Source organism: Ceratotherium simum, chromosome 21 (assembly GCF_057802395.1).
Source record: "Ceratotherium simum simum isolate JZ-2026a chromosome 21, ASM5780239v1, whole genome shotgun sequence".
Classification (NCBI taxonomy): domain Eukaryota; kingdom Metazoa; phylum Chordata; class Mammalia; order Perissodactyla; family Rhinocerotidae; genus Ceratotherium; species Ceratotherium simum.
In genome coordinates, this window is record NC_141920.1 from 24939827 (window position 1) to 24957563 (window position 17737).

Genomic DNA, 17737 nt, shown 5'->3' on the forward strand with positions numbered 1-17737 from the left:
AATCTGCAAACTTTTTCTGTAAAGGGCCAGAAAATAAATGTTTTTGGCTCTGTGGGCCATAAGATCTCTGTCACAACAACCTAACTCTACCATTGTAGCAGAAAAACAGCCATAGGCAACATGTAAATGAATGAACACAGCTGTGTCCCAATAACACTTGATTTAAATAAACAGGCAGCAAGCTAGATTTGGCCCACAGGCCATAGTTTGCCAAGCCCTAATTGGCAAGTTTGGGAGCCAGTAGTGTTCTCTACATGTATTTATTTGACACCAGTTAGCTTATATGCAGTTGGCAGATAGGGGAATAATAGCAATATAATGTGGAAATTGTGTTTATTCATATGTGATTTTTCTAGGCAAGGGGAGCTGGAATAGTGGGAAAAGAAGGATAATTACGACAAGAAAAAAAAAGCTTTTAGCTCAGCTGCTGCATAGGTGGGAGTCCTTTCAGCTTTGTTTTTTAAGAAAATTAAGAATGAGGGGCCAGCCCAGTGGCGTAGCGGTTAGGTTCATGCATTCAGCTTCTGCAGCCCAGGGTTCGCCAGTTCAGATCCTGGGCACAGACCTACACACTGCTCATCAAGCCGTGCTGAGGCAGTGTCCCATATAGAAGAGCTACAGCTCTACAACTATGATACATAACTATGTCCTGGGGCTTTGGGGAGAAAAAAGAGGAAGATTGGCAACAGATGTCAGTACAGGGCCAATCTTCCTCAAAAAAAAAAAAAAAAAGGGCCGGCCCGGTGGCGCAAGCGGTTAAGTGTGCACACTCTGCTGCGGCAGCCTGGGGTTCACCGGTTCGGATCCCAGGCACTCACCAACGCACCGCTTGTCGAGCCATGCTGTGGGGGTGTTCCATATAAAGTGGAGGAAGATGGGCATGGATGTTAGCCCAGGGCCAATCTTCCTCAGCAAAAAGAGAAGGATTGGCAGATGTTAGCTCAGGGCCAATCTTCCCTCACACACACACAAAAAAATTAAGAATGAGAACTTATAGTACTCTGGTACCTTCCCCAGAAGTGCACCCTTAGACTTGCGTGGCTCTTGGCTTATGACAAGTTGCACTTCCTCCTGTGTCTGTCTTCATGGCAGCCCCACTGGCTCAGAGCTACAGTCTCAGCACCTTTAACCAGGCATTTCCACTCTAGTGTTTTTGGGTATGTTGCCTCCACCAATAATTGTTTTTATTAAGATTCTGGTTACAAAGCCACATAGGTTTTGAGTTTGCCTCAACACTCTTTTTCCCATAAGACCTATTATTTTCAGTGTGAGATTTTACAAAATGTGAGGTTTTCCAAGAATGCATTTATAATATAGAAAAATGCCTGTAATTGTTTGTAAGATTATAAGATGACTATTCATCATATAGTCAATAAATACTTAATGAGTACCTACCAAGTACCAGGCACTGTTCTATGTATAAAGGATATAATTAGGATGGCCATATAATTTATCATCTAAATTAGGACACTTCTGAGAGTAAAAAGGATGCTTATTAATAACTATCCTGGGACAACAAATATAAACGAACTAGGGCAGACTTATGGTTACCCTTTTATAGTGGTGGGGGAGGTAGACAAGAAAACAAATGAATGAATAAGTAATTACATGGGATGTGTTCTGAAGAAATAAGATGTTCTGATAAGGGTGATCTAACCTTGGATAAGATAGTTGGAGAAGGCCTTTTGGGGCATGTGACACTTAAAGAGTATATGAAAATTGACCTGCAAGTGGTCCTGGCAGGGTTGGAGAAGGCGGGCTGGCTCTCTACCTGCCCGTCTCCCGGAGGACTTAGCCTGTGTGCCTGTGAGTGGTCCCAGTGGGGATTGAGAGGGCAGATTGGATTGCTCCCTGCCCGTCTTCCAGCAGATCCAGCATTGCACCCCTCTTGCTCCCCAAGTAGCGGCCAGGTCCTTCCAACAGTGGAGATAGTATGTAAAACTTGGCTTTTCAAGGCTGGGTGGGGCACTCTGACCTGAGTTTTAAAAACATATTGGCTAGCATTAGAGACCAGAGGCTGTACAGCAAGCAGCAACAAAAACCTCTCCCTGCTTAGCCCCTGCTCTCTCCAGCAGTGGCAAGTGGAACCTGGAACAAGAGGCTTCAGGAACCACAGCAGAATCAGTGACCTAGTCCTCAGTGGTGGCATCCCCAACACAGGCTCCACCAACAGCGGGGGCTGTGCACAATTCCCCAGGTCCCTAGGTCCTTGGCAGTGACAGAGACACCCGTGAGCCCAGTACCCCTGGCAGCAGTGCAACCAGCACCCTCAGACAACCCAGAAACAGCAGCACAGTTGATGCATGGGGCAGCAGCATCCGAGCCTGTGGAGGGCCCACAGAGAGCCACTGGAGGAACATGAGACCCAGGCGACCCTGGAAGCAGTAGAAGTGCTGGCAGCCTGCTTACCCTGGTGGCAACACTTGAGACTAAAGTGAAGGCACCAGCAACCCTGGAGGCACAAGTGGCACAAGGAGGGCACTGCTGACACCCCTGGCAGAGGCAGTGGAGAGAGGAAAGCATAGGCTCTCAGATACAATCAGAAACAGCACAGAACCAAAGTAACCAAAGCCTTACCCAAATAAGAAAGATGGTTACTACCACAAATGCGCCAGCAGAGGATCAGTTCATCAAACACCATGGAGAACTACAGTAACACAGCAAAACAGAAGGAAGAGGATAGCTCTCCAGAAACCAAACTTGAAGTCACCGAAGATTACAATCTGACTGACAGAGAATTAAAGATAGCTGTCATAAAGAAACTCAGCAAGTTACCAGAAGGACAGTTCATTGAGCTTAGGAATAAAATTAATGAACAGAAGGAGCACTTCACCTAAGAGATTGAAACTCTAAAAACAAACAGAAATTGTGGATATGAAGAACACAATAAATAACATGAAAAATAATGTAGAAAGCATAAAAAATAGAGCAGACTATATGGAGGAGAGAATTAGTGAGCTCAAGGATAGAAACCTAGAAATGAGTCAGGTGGAGGATGAGAGGGAACTAAGATTTTTAAAAGATGAAGAAATGCTTTGAGAAATATCCAAGTCAATTAAGAAATGTAACATAAGGATCATAGGTATCCCAGAAGGAGAAGAGAGGGAGAAAGGAGCAGAGAGTTTGTTCAAAGAAATAATACCTGGGAACTTCCCAAACCTGGGGAAGGAACTGGACATGCAAATACATGATGCTGATAGAACTCATAATAATCTCAATACAAAAAGACCTTCTCCAAAGCATATGATATTAAAACTGTCAAATGTCAATGACAAAGAAAAAATATTAAGGTCAGCAACACAGAAGAAAATAACCTACAAGGGAACTCCCATCAGGCTTTCAGTGGATTTCTCAGCAGAAACCCTGCAGGCTGAGAGAGAGTGGAATGATAGATTCAAAATAATGAAAGATAGGCCGGCCCCGTGGCTTAGGGGTTAAGTGCGCGCGCTCTGCTGCCGGCAGCCCGGGTTTGGATCCCGGGTGCGCACCGACGCACCACTCCTCCAGCCATGCTGAGGCCGTGTCCCACATACAGCAACTAGATGGATATGCAGCTATGACAGACAGCTATCTACTGGGGCTTTGGGGGAAAAATAAATAAATAAAAAATCTTTAAAAAAAAAAAAAAAATAATGAAAGATAAAAACTAGCAGCCAAAAATACTCTGTCCAGCAAAATTATCTTTCAGATATGACAGAGAAATAAAGGCTTTCCCAGACAAACAAAAGCTGAGGGAGTTCATCACCACTAGATCTGCCTTACAAGAAACGTTGAAAGGAGCCCTCCCATCTGAAACTAAAAGCAAAGGTTTACAAAACCTTGAGCAAAGTGGTACATAGACAGACAGAATTAGAAAATTGCAGCTGTATATCAAAATAGGTTAGTAAAACTTAATTATAAAAGATGAAGGAAAAGAAAGCATCAAAAATGACTATAACCAATACAATTAGTTCACAAACTCACAACAAAAAAGAAGAATTTATAACAACAAAAACATAGAAGGAGAAGAAGGGACAGAACCTGCATAGGCTAATGGAGATAAGAGGCTGTCAGAAAAAGGACTATCTCATCTATGTGATCTTTTATACAAACCTCATGGTAACCACAAAACAAAAAATCAGAGCAGAGTCACAAAGCATAAATAAAGAGAAAATAGAGAAAAACATCCCGGAAAACCACCAAATTGAAATGGCAGACAGAAATGCAAGGAAAAAGAAACAATGGAAATATAGAACAACTGGAAAACAAAAGATAAAATGGCAGTATTAGGCCCTCATATATCAATAATCACTCTAAATGTAAATGGATTAAATTCACCAATCAAAAGACAAAGTGGCTGGGTGGATTAAAAAACAAGACTCAACGATATACTGCCTCCAGGAAACACATCTCAGCTCTAAATACAAACATAGGCTCAGAGTGAAGGGATGGAAGATGAAACTCCAAGCAAATGACAAGCAAAAGAAAGCTGGTGTAGCTGTACTTATATCAGACAAAACTCATATCAGACTTCAAGATAAAAAAGAAAACAAGAGACAAAGATGGGCATTATATATTGATGAAAGGGACATTCCAACAAGAAGACATAACACTTATATATGCAGCTAACATAGAAACACAAAAATATATAAAGCAACTATTAACAGACCTAAAGGGAGAAATTGACAGCAACAAAATAATAGTAGGGAACCTTAACACCCTACTTACGTTAATGGGTAGATCATCTAGACAGAGAGTCAACAAGGAAACAGTGGACTTAAATGAAACACTAGACCAGGTGAACTTAATAATTGATATATAGAACATTCTATCCAAAAACGACAGAATACACATTCTTCTCAAGTGTACATGGAACATTCTCAAAGGGAGATCATATGTTGGGAAACACAGCAAGCCTCAATAAATTTAAGAAGATTGAAATCATATCAAGCATCTTTTCCCATCACAATGGTATGAAACTAGAAATCAACTACAAGAAAAAAGCTGGGAAAGTCACAAATATGTGGAGACTAAAACACATGCTACTGAACAACCATTGGATCAGTGAAGAAATCAAAGGAGAAATCAGAAAATACCTGGAGACAAATGAAAATGAAAACACAACGTACCAACTCTTATGGGATGCAGCAAAAGCGGTACTAACAGGGAAATTTATAGCAATACAGGTCTACCTCAACAAACAAGAAAAGTCTCAAATAAGTAATCTTAAACTATACCTAAAAGAACTAGAAAAAGAAGAACAAACAAAGCCCAAAGTCAGCAGAGGAGGGAAATAATAAAAATCAGAACAGAAATAAATGAAATAGAGACTAAAAAACAATAGAAAGGATAAATGAAACTAAGAGCTTGTACTTTGAGAAGATGAATAAAATTGACAAATCCTTAGCCAGACTCACTAAGAAAAAAAGAGAGAAGATTCAAATAAATAAAATCAGAAATGAAAGAGGAGAAATTACTACAGATACCACAGAAATACAAAGGATTATAAGAGAATACTATGAAAAGCTATATGCCAACAAATTGGATAACTAGAAAAAATGGATAAATTCTTAGAACCACACAATCTCCAAAACTAAATCAAGAGGAAATAGAGAATCTGAATAGACCGTTCACAAGTAGAGATTGAAACAGTAATCATAAACCTCCCAAAGAAACAAAAGTCCAGGACCAGAAAGCTTCTCTGATGAATTCTACCAAACATTCAAAGAAGATTTAATACCTATCCTTCTCAAACTATTCCAAAATATTAAAGAGGACAGGATGCGTCCTAACTCATTCTATGAGGCCAACATTACCTTGATATCAAAACCAGACAAGGACAACACAAAAAAGCGAAATTACAGGCCGATATCACTGATAAACATAGATGCACAAATCCACAACAAAATATTAGCAAATCAAATACAATAATACATTAAAAGGGTCATACACCACGATCAAGTGGGATTTATTCCAGGGATGCAGGGATGGTTCAACATCTGCAAATCAATCAATGTGATATACTACATTAACAAAATGAAGAATAAAAATTACATGATCATCTCAATAGATGCAGAGAAAGCATTTGACAAGATGTAACATACATTTATGATTAAAAAAACCCTCAATAAAGTGGGTATAGAAGGAAAGTACCTCAACATAATAAAGGCCATATATGAAAAACTCACAGCCAACATCATACTCAGCGCTGAGAAGCTGAAAGCCCTTCCTCTGAGAACAGGAACAAGACAAGGATGCCCACTCTCACCACTCTTATTCGACATAGTACTAGAAGCTTTAGCCAGAACAATTAGGCAAGAAAAAGAAATAAAGGAGATCCAAATTGGAAAGGCAGAAGGAAAACAGTCACTATTTGCAGATGATATGACTCCTTATATAGAAAACCCTAAAGAATCCACCAATAAACTATTAGAAATAATCAACAAGTACAGTAAAGTTGCAGGGTACAAAATCAACATGAAAAATCAGTTGCATTTCTATACACTAACAACAAAATAGCAGAAAGAAGAATCAAGAATACAATCCCATTTACAATCGCAACAAAAAGAATCAGATGCCTAGGCATAAATCCAAGGAGGTGAAATATCTGTACACTGGAAACTATAATTATTGAAAGAAATCGAAGAATACATAAAGAAATGGAAAGATATTCCACGCTCATGGATTGGAAGAATAAATATAGGTAAGATGTCCATATTACCTAAAGCAATCTACAGATTCAGTGCAATCCCAATGATATTCTTCACGGAAATAGAACAAAGAATCCTAAAATTTATATGGAACAACAAAAGACCCCAAATAGCTAAAGTAATCCTCAGAAAAAAGAACAAAGCTGGAGGTATCACACTCCCTGAGTTCAAAATATTCTACAAAGCTACAGTAATTAAAACAGCATGGTACTGGCAGAAAAACAGACACACAGATCGATGGAACAGAACTAAAAGCCCAGAAATAAAACCACACGTCTATGGACAGCTAATGTTTGACAAAGAAGCCAAGAACATACAATGAAGAAAGGAAAGTCTCTTCAAGAAATGGTGTTGGGAAAACTGGACAGCCACATGCAAAAGAATGAAAGTAGACCATTATGTTATACCATACATAAAAATTAACTCAAAATGGATTAAAGACTTGAATTAAGACCTGAAACCACAACACTCCTAAAAGGAAATATAGACAGAACACTCTTTGACATTGGTCTTAGCAGTATCTTTTCAAATACCATGTCTCCTCAGGCAAGGGAAACAAAAATTAAGTGCGACTACATGAGACTAAAAAGCTTCTGCATAGCAAGGGAAATCATCAACAAAGTGAAAAGACAGCCCACTAACTGGGAGAAAATATTTGCAACTCATATATCTGACAAAGGGTTAATTTCCAAAATATGTAAAGAACTCATATAGCTCAACAACAAAAAAATGAATAACCCAGTCAAAAAATGGGCAGAGGATATGAACAGACATTTTTCCAGAGAAGTTATACACATGGCCAAGAGGCAGCTGAAAAGCTGTTCAATATCACTAATTATTAGGGAACTGCAAATCAAAACTGCAATGAGATATCACCCCACAACGATCAGCATTAACAAGACAAGAAATAACAAGTGTTGGAGAGGATGTGGAGAAAAGCAAACCCTCATACACTGCTGGTGGGAATGCTAACTGGTGTAGCCACTATGGAAAACCGTATGGAGATTTCTCAAAAAACTAAACATAGAAATGCCATATGATCCAGCTATCCCACTACTGGGTATTTATCCAAAGAACTTGAAGTCAACAATCCAAAGAGGCTTATGCACCCCTGTGTTCATCGCAGCATTATTCACAATAGCCAAGAAGTGGAAGCAACCCAAGTGCCCATCAATAAATGAATGGATAAAGAAGGTGTGGTATATATATACAATGGAATACTACTAAGCCGTAAAAAAAAAAGACAAAATTGTGCCACTTGTGACAACATGGATGGACCTTGGGTTATTATGCTGAGGAAAATAAGTCAGACAGAGAAAGACAAACACCATATGATTTCACTTATGTGTGGAAGGTAAACACACATAGATAAGTAGCTACCAGAGGAGAAGGGGATGGGGGGAGAGCGAAAGGGGTAAAGGGGTACATATGTATGGTGACGGATAAAAACTGGACTATTGGTGGTAAATATGATGCAGTCTATAGAGAAACTGAAATATAGTTATGTGCACCTTAAATTTACACAATGTTGTAAGCCAGTATGCCCCCTCCCTCCAAAAAAAGAGTACGTGAAAATTGAGAAGTTGGCTTATGTGAAGAGAGCAGGAGAACTGTTCTAGGCAGAGAGAACAACACATGCAAAGGCTTTGAGGTGAGAACCAGCTTTGCGTGCCTAATAAACTTAAAAAATGCCTCTGAGGCTGAATCCTTGTTATTGAAGGAGAAAGTAGTGTGAGTTGAGGTTAGAGACATAGGCAAGGGCCACATCTGGGCTGTCCATTATGGTAGCCACAAGCCATATGTGAGCACTGGAAATGTGGCTAGTCCAGACTGGCACGTGCTGTAAGTTTAAAACACATACTGGATTTTGACAACTTAGCACTCCTCCAAAAGAATGTAAAGTATCTCATTAATAATTTTTATATTACTTATACGTTGTAATAATAATATGTTGGCTATATTGGGTTAAATAAAATATATTACAATTAATTTCACCTGTTTCTTTTTACCTTTTTACTACAGCGTCTAGAAAATTTAAATTTACATGTGTGACTTGTATTATATTTCTGTTGAACAGCCCTGGGCTAGATAGATAATTTGAGGCTTTGTATATCCTTTCAAGGAGTTTGGCTTTTATTTCTAAAACATTGGGAAGCAATGGAGCAGTTTTAAGCAGAGAAGTGACATGATCTAATGTCCTTTTCAAGAACAATACTCTTTGTGCTTAGAATGTCTTATCAAGTTTGGTATATTAATAGTTCCTTCCTTTTAGTGGAAACCCTCAAGATCTGTATTCTCTCTTTACTCCTGACTCCCATAGGCAACTTAGAGCATCTTGTGGCCCCTGGTGATTGATTCCTTACTGGCAGGATGTTTGTTCCCTGTGACCAACCTGCCTGCCTGTTTAAAATACTTAGTACAGAATGCTGACCTAGATCAGTGACAAGACAGAGGAAACTATTGTGCCCTCTTTAGCTTCCTGCTTTATCATCTGACTCTAAACCAGGACCCCACAGTAAGGAAGGACTCTGGTGAATGCAGCCTCAGGCAGGCTAGCTATACTTCTATTTGTCCACAAGGTGGTGCTGTCTTCCAGAGTAATAATAGTCAAAATTTTGGATTAAGCGCAGGGAGCACCCTAAAACTTATTTCAGACACCTCTTTATCATTAGACCAAGTAAGAGTTAAGTTGCTTCTAAGTTTAGGGTCTACTGAGTTGGAACACTTCTGGTGACATTACCTACTAGGCTATTGTAGGTTCAAATGAGATAAAATTTTGTAAGTTTTAAAAACCCTATACACATATTGGTCTCAGATGTCTCAGAGGTAGATTAGTAGCAACCTATCTACTCTTCATTGCATGAATTTCTCTGCTAGGTATCTCTTTATATTTTGCTCACAAATATTACAGTGTTCCCGTGTCATCATATGTTCTTTCTCCATTAAACCTACTTATATCTCTGCCTTCTGATTGTAAATTCCTAAAAAATAATCGAGGATTTTGAGACTTTCTGAGAACATTTTCTTCCTTCTCTCTCTCTCTTACACATGCACACACACATGTGCACACACACACACTTGATGAAATGGTTGAAAATAAATATTCAGAGTTCCAAGCTCTACTGATGCTACATATCATTAATGATTGCCTATCTGCTGTATTGTGAGAATTATGTTCTCTTGTGCCTCATGTAAGTAAACCTACTCAGATGAGTTTGAAGAAAGACCCATATCATATTGAATCTACCGTTTTTGTGGTGGTAAACTTACCATAATTCTTCAGAAATACAGAAAACTAAAGCTTTTGTGTACCTGTTTTTAAACAAAATTTGCATCTTCTTCTGATGATTTCCTTTTTATAACCTGTCTGTCATTTTTAGGGGAAGGTGCTATCAACCTGGCTTTGGCTCAGAACCGAAGCCAAGATGTGAGAATGAATGGACCCATGGGAGCCGGAAGCTCAGTTAGGATGGAGGCGGGATTTCCCATGGCAGGTGGTCCAGGTGAGATCTCCCACTCAATTGCGTGGCATTTTATTAGTTTCCTGTTTTGGCTTTAATTGCTAACGTATGATCATTTTAGTCCTGCAAGATAGGCAGGAGTTCCTGGCACATCTCTGTTTGCTGGTTCAGGAAAGCAAAACATGAATCACTCTTGGGAGGCTGGAGTCACAGAGGATGAAGCATGTAGCCTTTGCAGTCTTGGGCTCATGCTTAAAGGTAGATGAGCATTGAGCCATGCAGCAAACATCTGTTGAGTTCTTGTTGTATGACAGGACCTAGGCTAAGTGTTAGAAATAGAAATGAATAAAACATTTTCTACCCTCAGGTGTTTATAGCTTAATGGAGAATGTAGCTTTCCAACTCCCACTTTCTCTGAGACTGAGAATCTGTGAGCTGAGAATTCTTGCGTGCTTATGTGGAATCTGTAGAAGTATGGGGGGAAATGTGTGTTTTTATGTTTTTAGGATTTCAGAGAGTTGTAAGTTATTTGCTAACTTTTCTAGTAATCCTTAAATTTCTTCTTTAGTGATTGAATTCAATATTCTTTGAATCACAGAATATTAGAATTGAGTTGGCTCTGTCATGTAAAGCTAAGGAAGCTGTGGAGCTCACAGAAAGGAGGCAATTTGCGAGGGTCAAGTAACAGTAGGCTGATATCACAGATCTAACTCCCAGTTCAGTGCTCTTTTCACTACACTAGTGGCTTTCAAACTTTTTCTGCTGCAGAACCTTTTATCAAGTAAACCAGAAAAGCATGGCTGCTGTGGTTGAAGCAGAGTAAGCACCTGATACTATACCCAGTCATTCACCTCCCCACTCACTACAGTAGCTATTGAAGAAATGCAGCAGAGTGGAGAAGCTCAGTTTATAAAGCCATTGTTCTGAACTGTAGCTGAATACTTGGCCATATAGAATTGGAACTAGGTTTTTATCCTGGCACTGCCATTTACTAGTTACCTTAAGCTAGTCATGTACCTCTACAAGCAACAGTTTCTTCACCTGTAAAATGAAATAATAATGCCTACAATATTTTGAGCTCATGCTTGAAGGTGGATAAGCCCTGAGCCATGAAGCAAACATTTACTGAATTCGTATTATATGTCAGGACCTGTGCTGTTGGGCTGTTGTGGAGTACCACATAGTAGATGTAAACTACCCAGCCTGGTACCTATAGTAGGGAGTAAGTAGATATAGTTCTCCACAGAAATCTGAGCATTTGGTGTTAATGGCAGCTTAATGAGAGATTGTTGGTGACACTATTGCCACTACTGAAGAACCAGGGCCAGAAGAAGAATGGGAAGAGCCTAGCCAAGTTGCATATAGTTAGTGAAAGAATGAATAGACCTAGGATGAGAGTCAGGAAATCCGGGTGCTAGTCTCAGCTCCTGGACAAATGACTTAATATTTACTGGCCTTAGTTGCCTATAAACGTATTTAATTATGTCTTGGAAACAATGCTTGTAGATCCCTTCCAGCCTTAAAATGTTAGGACTCTGTTAAACTGATATCAACACACTAATTGCAAGCTCTCCTAAGCTAGTATGTGGCAAATAGCAGGCATATATACTAAGTGTATCTGGGAAGTGAGTGTAAATTATAGTGATATAGTTCATTATCAACACAGGAAACTTAAAGCTTTAGGTTGAAGTTAGGTTAGATTGGTATTTAATGCAGGACACTGTGACAAATATATACAATGTAAAGTTTCAGAAATAATCAATTAGTAATGAGCTATAGTCACAGTAACATTTTAACCCCTAGGTATCTTTCTTTACTGCCAAGCATACTTTAGGAATGTTTTTCTCTGTTGTCGACTGGGACAATGGATGCAAACAAAATTTAATATTAGGTTAAACTAAGCAGAGAAATTTTTCTAGGGAAAGAGACCTTAACTACCCTCTAAAACAATCATAAATGACTTGGGAATTGTGTATCTAGAATGTCTTGGATTGTCAATTATTCTTAGCACTACTTTCTTCTCTTAGCATTGGCAACAGAGAGTTAACTTATAAGTAAAAGTCTTTTGTAATTAAAACCAAATCCATAGCCTTTTTCTTCATAGCCTTATAGAATCCCAAGATTAGTGGGGATACTATAGTAGTCATTTAGTCATGGCTTCTCAGCTTCATCACTATTGATGTTTTGGGCTGATAATTCTTTGCTGTGGGGAGTGGCCTTGTGCATTGTGGGGTGTTTAACTGCATGCCTGGCCTCTAACTACCAGATGCCAGTAGCACCACCACCCCTTCGCCCCATTTGTGCCAACCAAAAGTGTCTCCAGGCATTGCCAAATGTCCCCTAGGGGACAAAATTGCCCCCAGCCGAGAACCATGGATCTAGTCCACTTCTCACCTAGTGCTGGAATGTATTTTATAGTATCACTACTAAGCATGTAGTCAGTGTGTACTTGAACATTTCTGGAGATAGAAAGCTCAGTTTAAACCATGAAAACCTGTTTCTTCTTTATCTGCTAAGGACTTTCTTACTGTCTAATTACCATCTTTGAAAAATAGGGTGGGGTTCCTTAGAAACAAATCCATTTTCAACAGGTAAACATTTACCTTACTGCCCTCTCCAACTACAAAACACTTAAAAATGCTGGATAAAATATAACATTTAATGCACAGCTGAGCTTGTAAGAAAGTAAGGGAAATCCGCAGGGTAAAAAGAAGTCGAAGATGAAAATTTAAATAGCAGTAAACAAATGAGGAGATTCTGTAGGGGCCAAGGAATTTGAGTTTTAATGGCCAGGAAGGGATAAAATATGAAACCTTGTCTTGGGTCCACAAAAGAAGAAAGTTAGAATTCAGAATCTCTCTTGAAGCCAGAATTTTCAGTGAAAAGTAGATTAGAAGATTTTCACCCTCTGGCACAGGGAGACAAATAAAAAACTCATCTCTTGGCCTGGGCTGTAGTTGGGGGGGGTGGAGGAAATGGTGGTTGTGGAATTGTCTTCTCCATCCTCCTGCATGTTGGACATTTAATATATTATTGAAATGACCCAGGAACGGCCAAGCTAAGTCATTAAGTGGTTCTATACTGGTAATAATTGTTGAAGCTCTGGAGGGGCACATTCTCAACCCCAGCCATTGCAGACTTCTCATAGTTAAAGCTTACTATAAATGAGCTTACACTCCAAATTTATGAAATTTAGGATTAGACTCCCTTCCTTCAGAATTCTAGATAGTAGGAATATCAAGGTGTTTAAAATGATGAAAATCATAAGAAGAGAATAAGACACTATCAAAACAGAGAATTTGGGGGAATAAAAACAGAACTTATAGAAATTTAAGAATTATTAAAGTGCATAACATTCAGCAAATTAGACACAGCTGAAATGGAAAGTGAATTTGAAGAAATTACCCAGAATGCAGCAGAGAAAAAAATAAAGAAATGGAAATATGAAAGAGGTCAAGAGACATGAAGGATAAAATGAAAAGGTTTAACATATTTCTGAAAAGAATTCCAGAAGAAGAAGATCAAGAAATTGAGAAGGGGGGGCCGGCCCCATGGCTTAGCGGTTAAGTGCGCGTGCTCCGCTACTGGAGGCCTGGGTTTGGATCCTGGGCGTGCACCGACGCACCGCTTTTCTGGCCATGCTGAGGTGGCGTCCCACATACAGCAACTAGAAGGATGTGCAACTATGACATACAACTATCTACTGAGGCTTTGGGGAGAAAAAGGGAAAAAAAAGGAGGAGGATTGGCAATAGACGTTAGCTCAGAGCCGGTCTTCCTCAGCAAAAAGAGGAGGATTAGCATAGATGTTAGCTCAGGGCTGATCTTTCTCACAAAAAAAAAAAAAAAAAATTGAGAAGGGACTATAGTCAAAGAGAGAATGGCTGAAATTTTTCCAGAATTGATGAAAGACATGAGTCTTCAGATTCAGAAGCCCAGTAGTTCTGAGTGCTACAAATAAAAATTAATTCACATCTAGACACAAAATTAGAAAACTACAGAACATGAAAAACAAAGAATGTTAAAAGCAACTCAAAATAAAAGACCAATTATTGACAAAGGAAAGACTGTCAGACAACAGCTGATTCTCATCAGCAACATAGGAAGCCGGGAAACATTGAAGTAATATTTTCCAAGTGATGAGAAAATAATTGACAGCCTAGAGTTTTTGTTTTTTTTGTAATGTAACTTTATTTTATTTTATTTATTTTTTTGTGTGTGAGGAAGATCAGCCCTGAGCTAACATCCATGCTAATCCTCCTCTTTTTGCTGAGGAAGACTGGCTCTGAGCTAACATCTATTACCAATCCTCCTCCTTTTTTTCCCCCCCAAAGCCCCAGTAGATAGTTGTATGTCATAGTTGCACATCCTTCTAGTGCTGTATGTGGGACGCGGCCTCAGCATGGGCAGAGAAGTGGTGTGTCGGTGCGTGCCCAGGATCCAAGCCTGGGCTGCCAGTAGCAGAGCGAGCGCACTTAACCGCTGAGCCACTGGGCCAGCCCAGACAGCCTAGAGTTTTAAACCTAGCTATACTATCGAGTGGTATGAAGTAAAGACGTTTTCAAAGAGACTAAGAGAATTTACCATTAACAGACCCTTGCTAATTGAACTGCTCAAGGATGTACTTCAGGAAGAAGAAAATTGAACCTAAGATGGAAGAAGTAAGATCTGAGAAGGAGTGGTGAGCTAAATAGTTGGTAAACATGGGGTAAATCTAAACAAGCATTGACTTATTTAAAAATAATAAAGATCATATATTGGCTTTAGACTTTGTCAGGTATGTCTGTTGACATTTTAAAGATATCACTAAAATAATAGAAGTAGAATCTATAACTTCTAAACTAGTAGTGGAGAGGTAGAAAGGAAGGGCATAATGGAAAAAAAAATCAATCTAATAAAATTCAGGAAAAATAGGAAAACAATATAGTAAAATAGGAAAACAGCATAGAAAAAGAAGAGTAAAAAAAGTAAAAAAAAAAAAAAATATACCAGTAATTAACAGTAAAGGTAAATGGATTATGAGCACTGATAAAAAGAAAGTGATTAATCAGATTGAAGAATAATCTCAGATTTAGCTATGTGCTCTTACAGGAAACACATAAAATATAAAGACTCAGTTCATAAATAATCTAGGTAAATATTAATCAAGAAAAGGGGCTATAACAATATTTTATTAGATAAAACAGACTTCAAGCTAAAAAGCATTACTGAGGAAAAGTAGGGCCACTGTGTGAGGTAAAGGGAAAAATTCACCAGGAAGAGAGCTAAACTTTTATGTACATACTTAATAACCTAGCTTCAAAATATGTGAGGCAAAAATGGACAGCATTACACGGAGATAGCAAATCTTAGGGGAGATTTTAACACACCTCTGTTAGTAATTGATGGATTGAGCTTATAAAAAATTAGTAAGGATAAAGAAAGTTTGAATAACATAATTAAAATAGTTTGAGGGCCGGCCCTGTGGCTTAGTGGTTACGTGCACGCACTCTGCTACTGGCGGCCCGGGTTCGTATCCCAGGTGCGCACCGATGCACCACTTGTCCGGCCATGCTGAGGGCACGTCCCACATACAGCAACTAGAAGGATGTGCAACTATGACGTACAGCTACCTTACTGGGGCTTTGGGGAAAAAAAAGGAGGAGGATTGGCAATAGATGTTAGCTCAGAGCCAGTCTTCCTCAGCGAAAAAAGAGAGGAGGATTAGCACGGATGTTAGCTCAGGGCTGATCTACCTCACAAAAAAAAAAAAAAAATAGTTTGATATAATAGATATATATAGAAACCATGCACTAATAATTCAAGAATTCTTAATCTTTTTAAGCATAAATGGAACATTTATACAAACTGATCATGTATTATTCCCAAAGCAAGTTTCAGTAAATGCCAAATATTAGTATCACACAGATCGTGGTCTCTTACCACAGTGTAATTAAATTAGTGGCAAAAAAAACCTAACCAAAATATCTCATATTTTTAGAAATTTAAAAGTATTTTCTAAATAACCAATGATTTTTTTAAAAAGCAATCATGATGGACATTAGAAAATATTTATTTTTTATTATGGTAACGTTGGTTTATAACATATAAATTTCAGGTGTACATCATTATATTTCAACTTCTGTGTAGACTACATTGTGTTCACAGGCAAAAGTCTAGTTCCCATCCATCACCATACAAACGTGCTAGAAAATATTTAGAATGGGATAATGAAAATAGTAGTACATATCAAAATTTGTGAGATGTAGCCAATACAGCACTTGGAAGAAAATTTAAACCCTCAGATACTTATATTAGAGCAGAACATCAACTGAAAATTAACAAGCTAAGTGTCTGACTTAAGAATTGAGAAAAAGAACAGCAGAGGCTGGCCCTGTGGCATAGTGGTTAAGTTCAGTGCGCTGCACTTCCACAGCCTGGGTTTGGATCCCGGGCATGGACCTACACCAGTTGTCAGCCATGCTGTGGCGGAGACCCACATACAAAATAGAGGAAGATTGGCACAGATATTAGCTCAGGGCTAATCTTCTTCAAATGAAAAAAGAGGAATATTGGCAACAAATGTTAGCTCATGGCAAATCTTCCTCAGCAAAAAAAAGAGAGAGAGAGAGAGAAAGAACAGCAGAGTAATAATTTAAAGGGAAGGAAATAATAAAGATAAGAGCAGACATAAGTAAAGTATAAATTAAAACAAAAAACAAAAAACAGAACAGACCCAGACCAGCAAAACCAAAAGATGTTTCTTTGAAAAAACAACTAAAATTGATGAACCTGATAAGACAAGTAAAGAAAAAAAGAGAGGCACAAACAGTGTAAAGAATGAAAAAGAGTGTACATTTTAACAGGTGGGGTTTTTTTGTTTTTTGGGTTTTTTTGTTTGTTTGTTTTTTTGGTGAGGAAGATTGGCCCTGAGCTAACATCTGTTGCCAAGCTTCCTCTTGCTTGAGGAATACTATCCCTGAGCTAACATCTGTGCCAATCTTTCTCTATTTTTTTTGTGTGTGTGTGAGGAAGATTAGCCCTGAGCTAACTAACATCTGTTGCCAATCCCCCTCTTTTTGCTGAGGAAGATTGGCCCTGGGCTAACATCCGTGCCCATCTTCCTCTACTTTATATGGGATGCCACCACAGCATGGCTTGACAAGCGGTGTGTCGGTCTGTGCCCGGGATACAAACCTGCAAGCCCTGGGCCACCAAAGCAGAGCAGGCACTTAACCACTATGCCACTGGGCTGGCCCCTCGTCCCCTATTTCTTGTATATGGGATGCTGCCACAGTATGGCTTGATGAGCGGTGTGTAGGTCCGCACCCAGGATCTGAACCTGCAAACCCTGGGCCACCAAAGCGGAGCGCGTGAACTTAACGACTACGCCCCAAGGCCAGCCCCAAAAGGGAGTATTTTATAGTATGTGAGTTATATCTCAACTTAAAAAAAGAATGGATAAAAAGAGTATCCTATGAATAACTGCTAATAAATTTTAAAGCATTGGCAAATTAACAGTTTTCTTGAAAATATAATTTAACCCAAAGTAACTTAATAAGACGTTGAAAACTTGAAAAATCTGTAACTACTTAAGAAATTGAAATAA

At 38.9% G+C, this 17737-nt stretch overlaps 1 protein-coding gene across 8 annotated transcripts in view; it reads left to right on the top strand.

Annotated features, from left to right (window-relative positions):
* NCOA6 (nuclear receptor coactivator 6) overlaps positions 1–17737 on the top strand; it is a 105966-nt gene that overhangs the window by 51295 nt on the left and 36934 nt on the right. For all 8 annotated transcript variants that reach the window (XM_014787522.2, XM_014787523.2, XM_014787524.2 and 5 more), the window contains one exon: positions 10070–10192. In XM_014787522.2, the coding sequence (XP_014643008.2) occupies positions 10070–10192 (123 nt within the window). The remainder of the gene's footprint in view (positions 1–10069; positions 10193–17737) is intronic.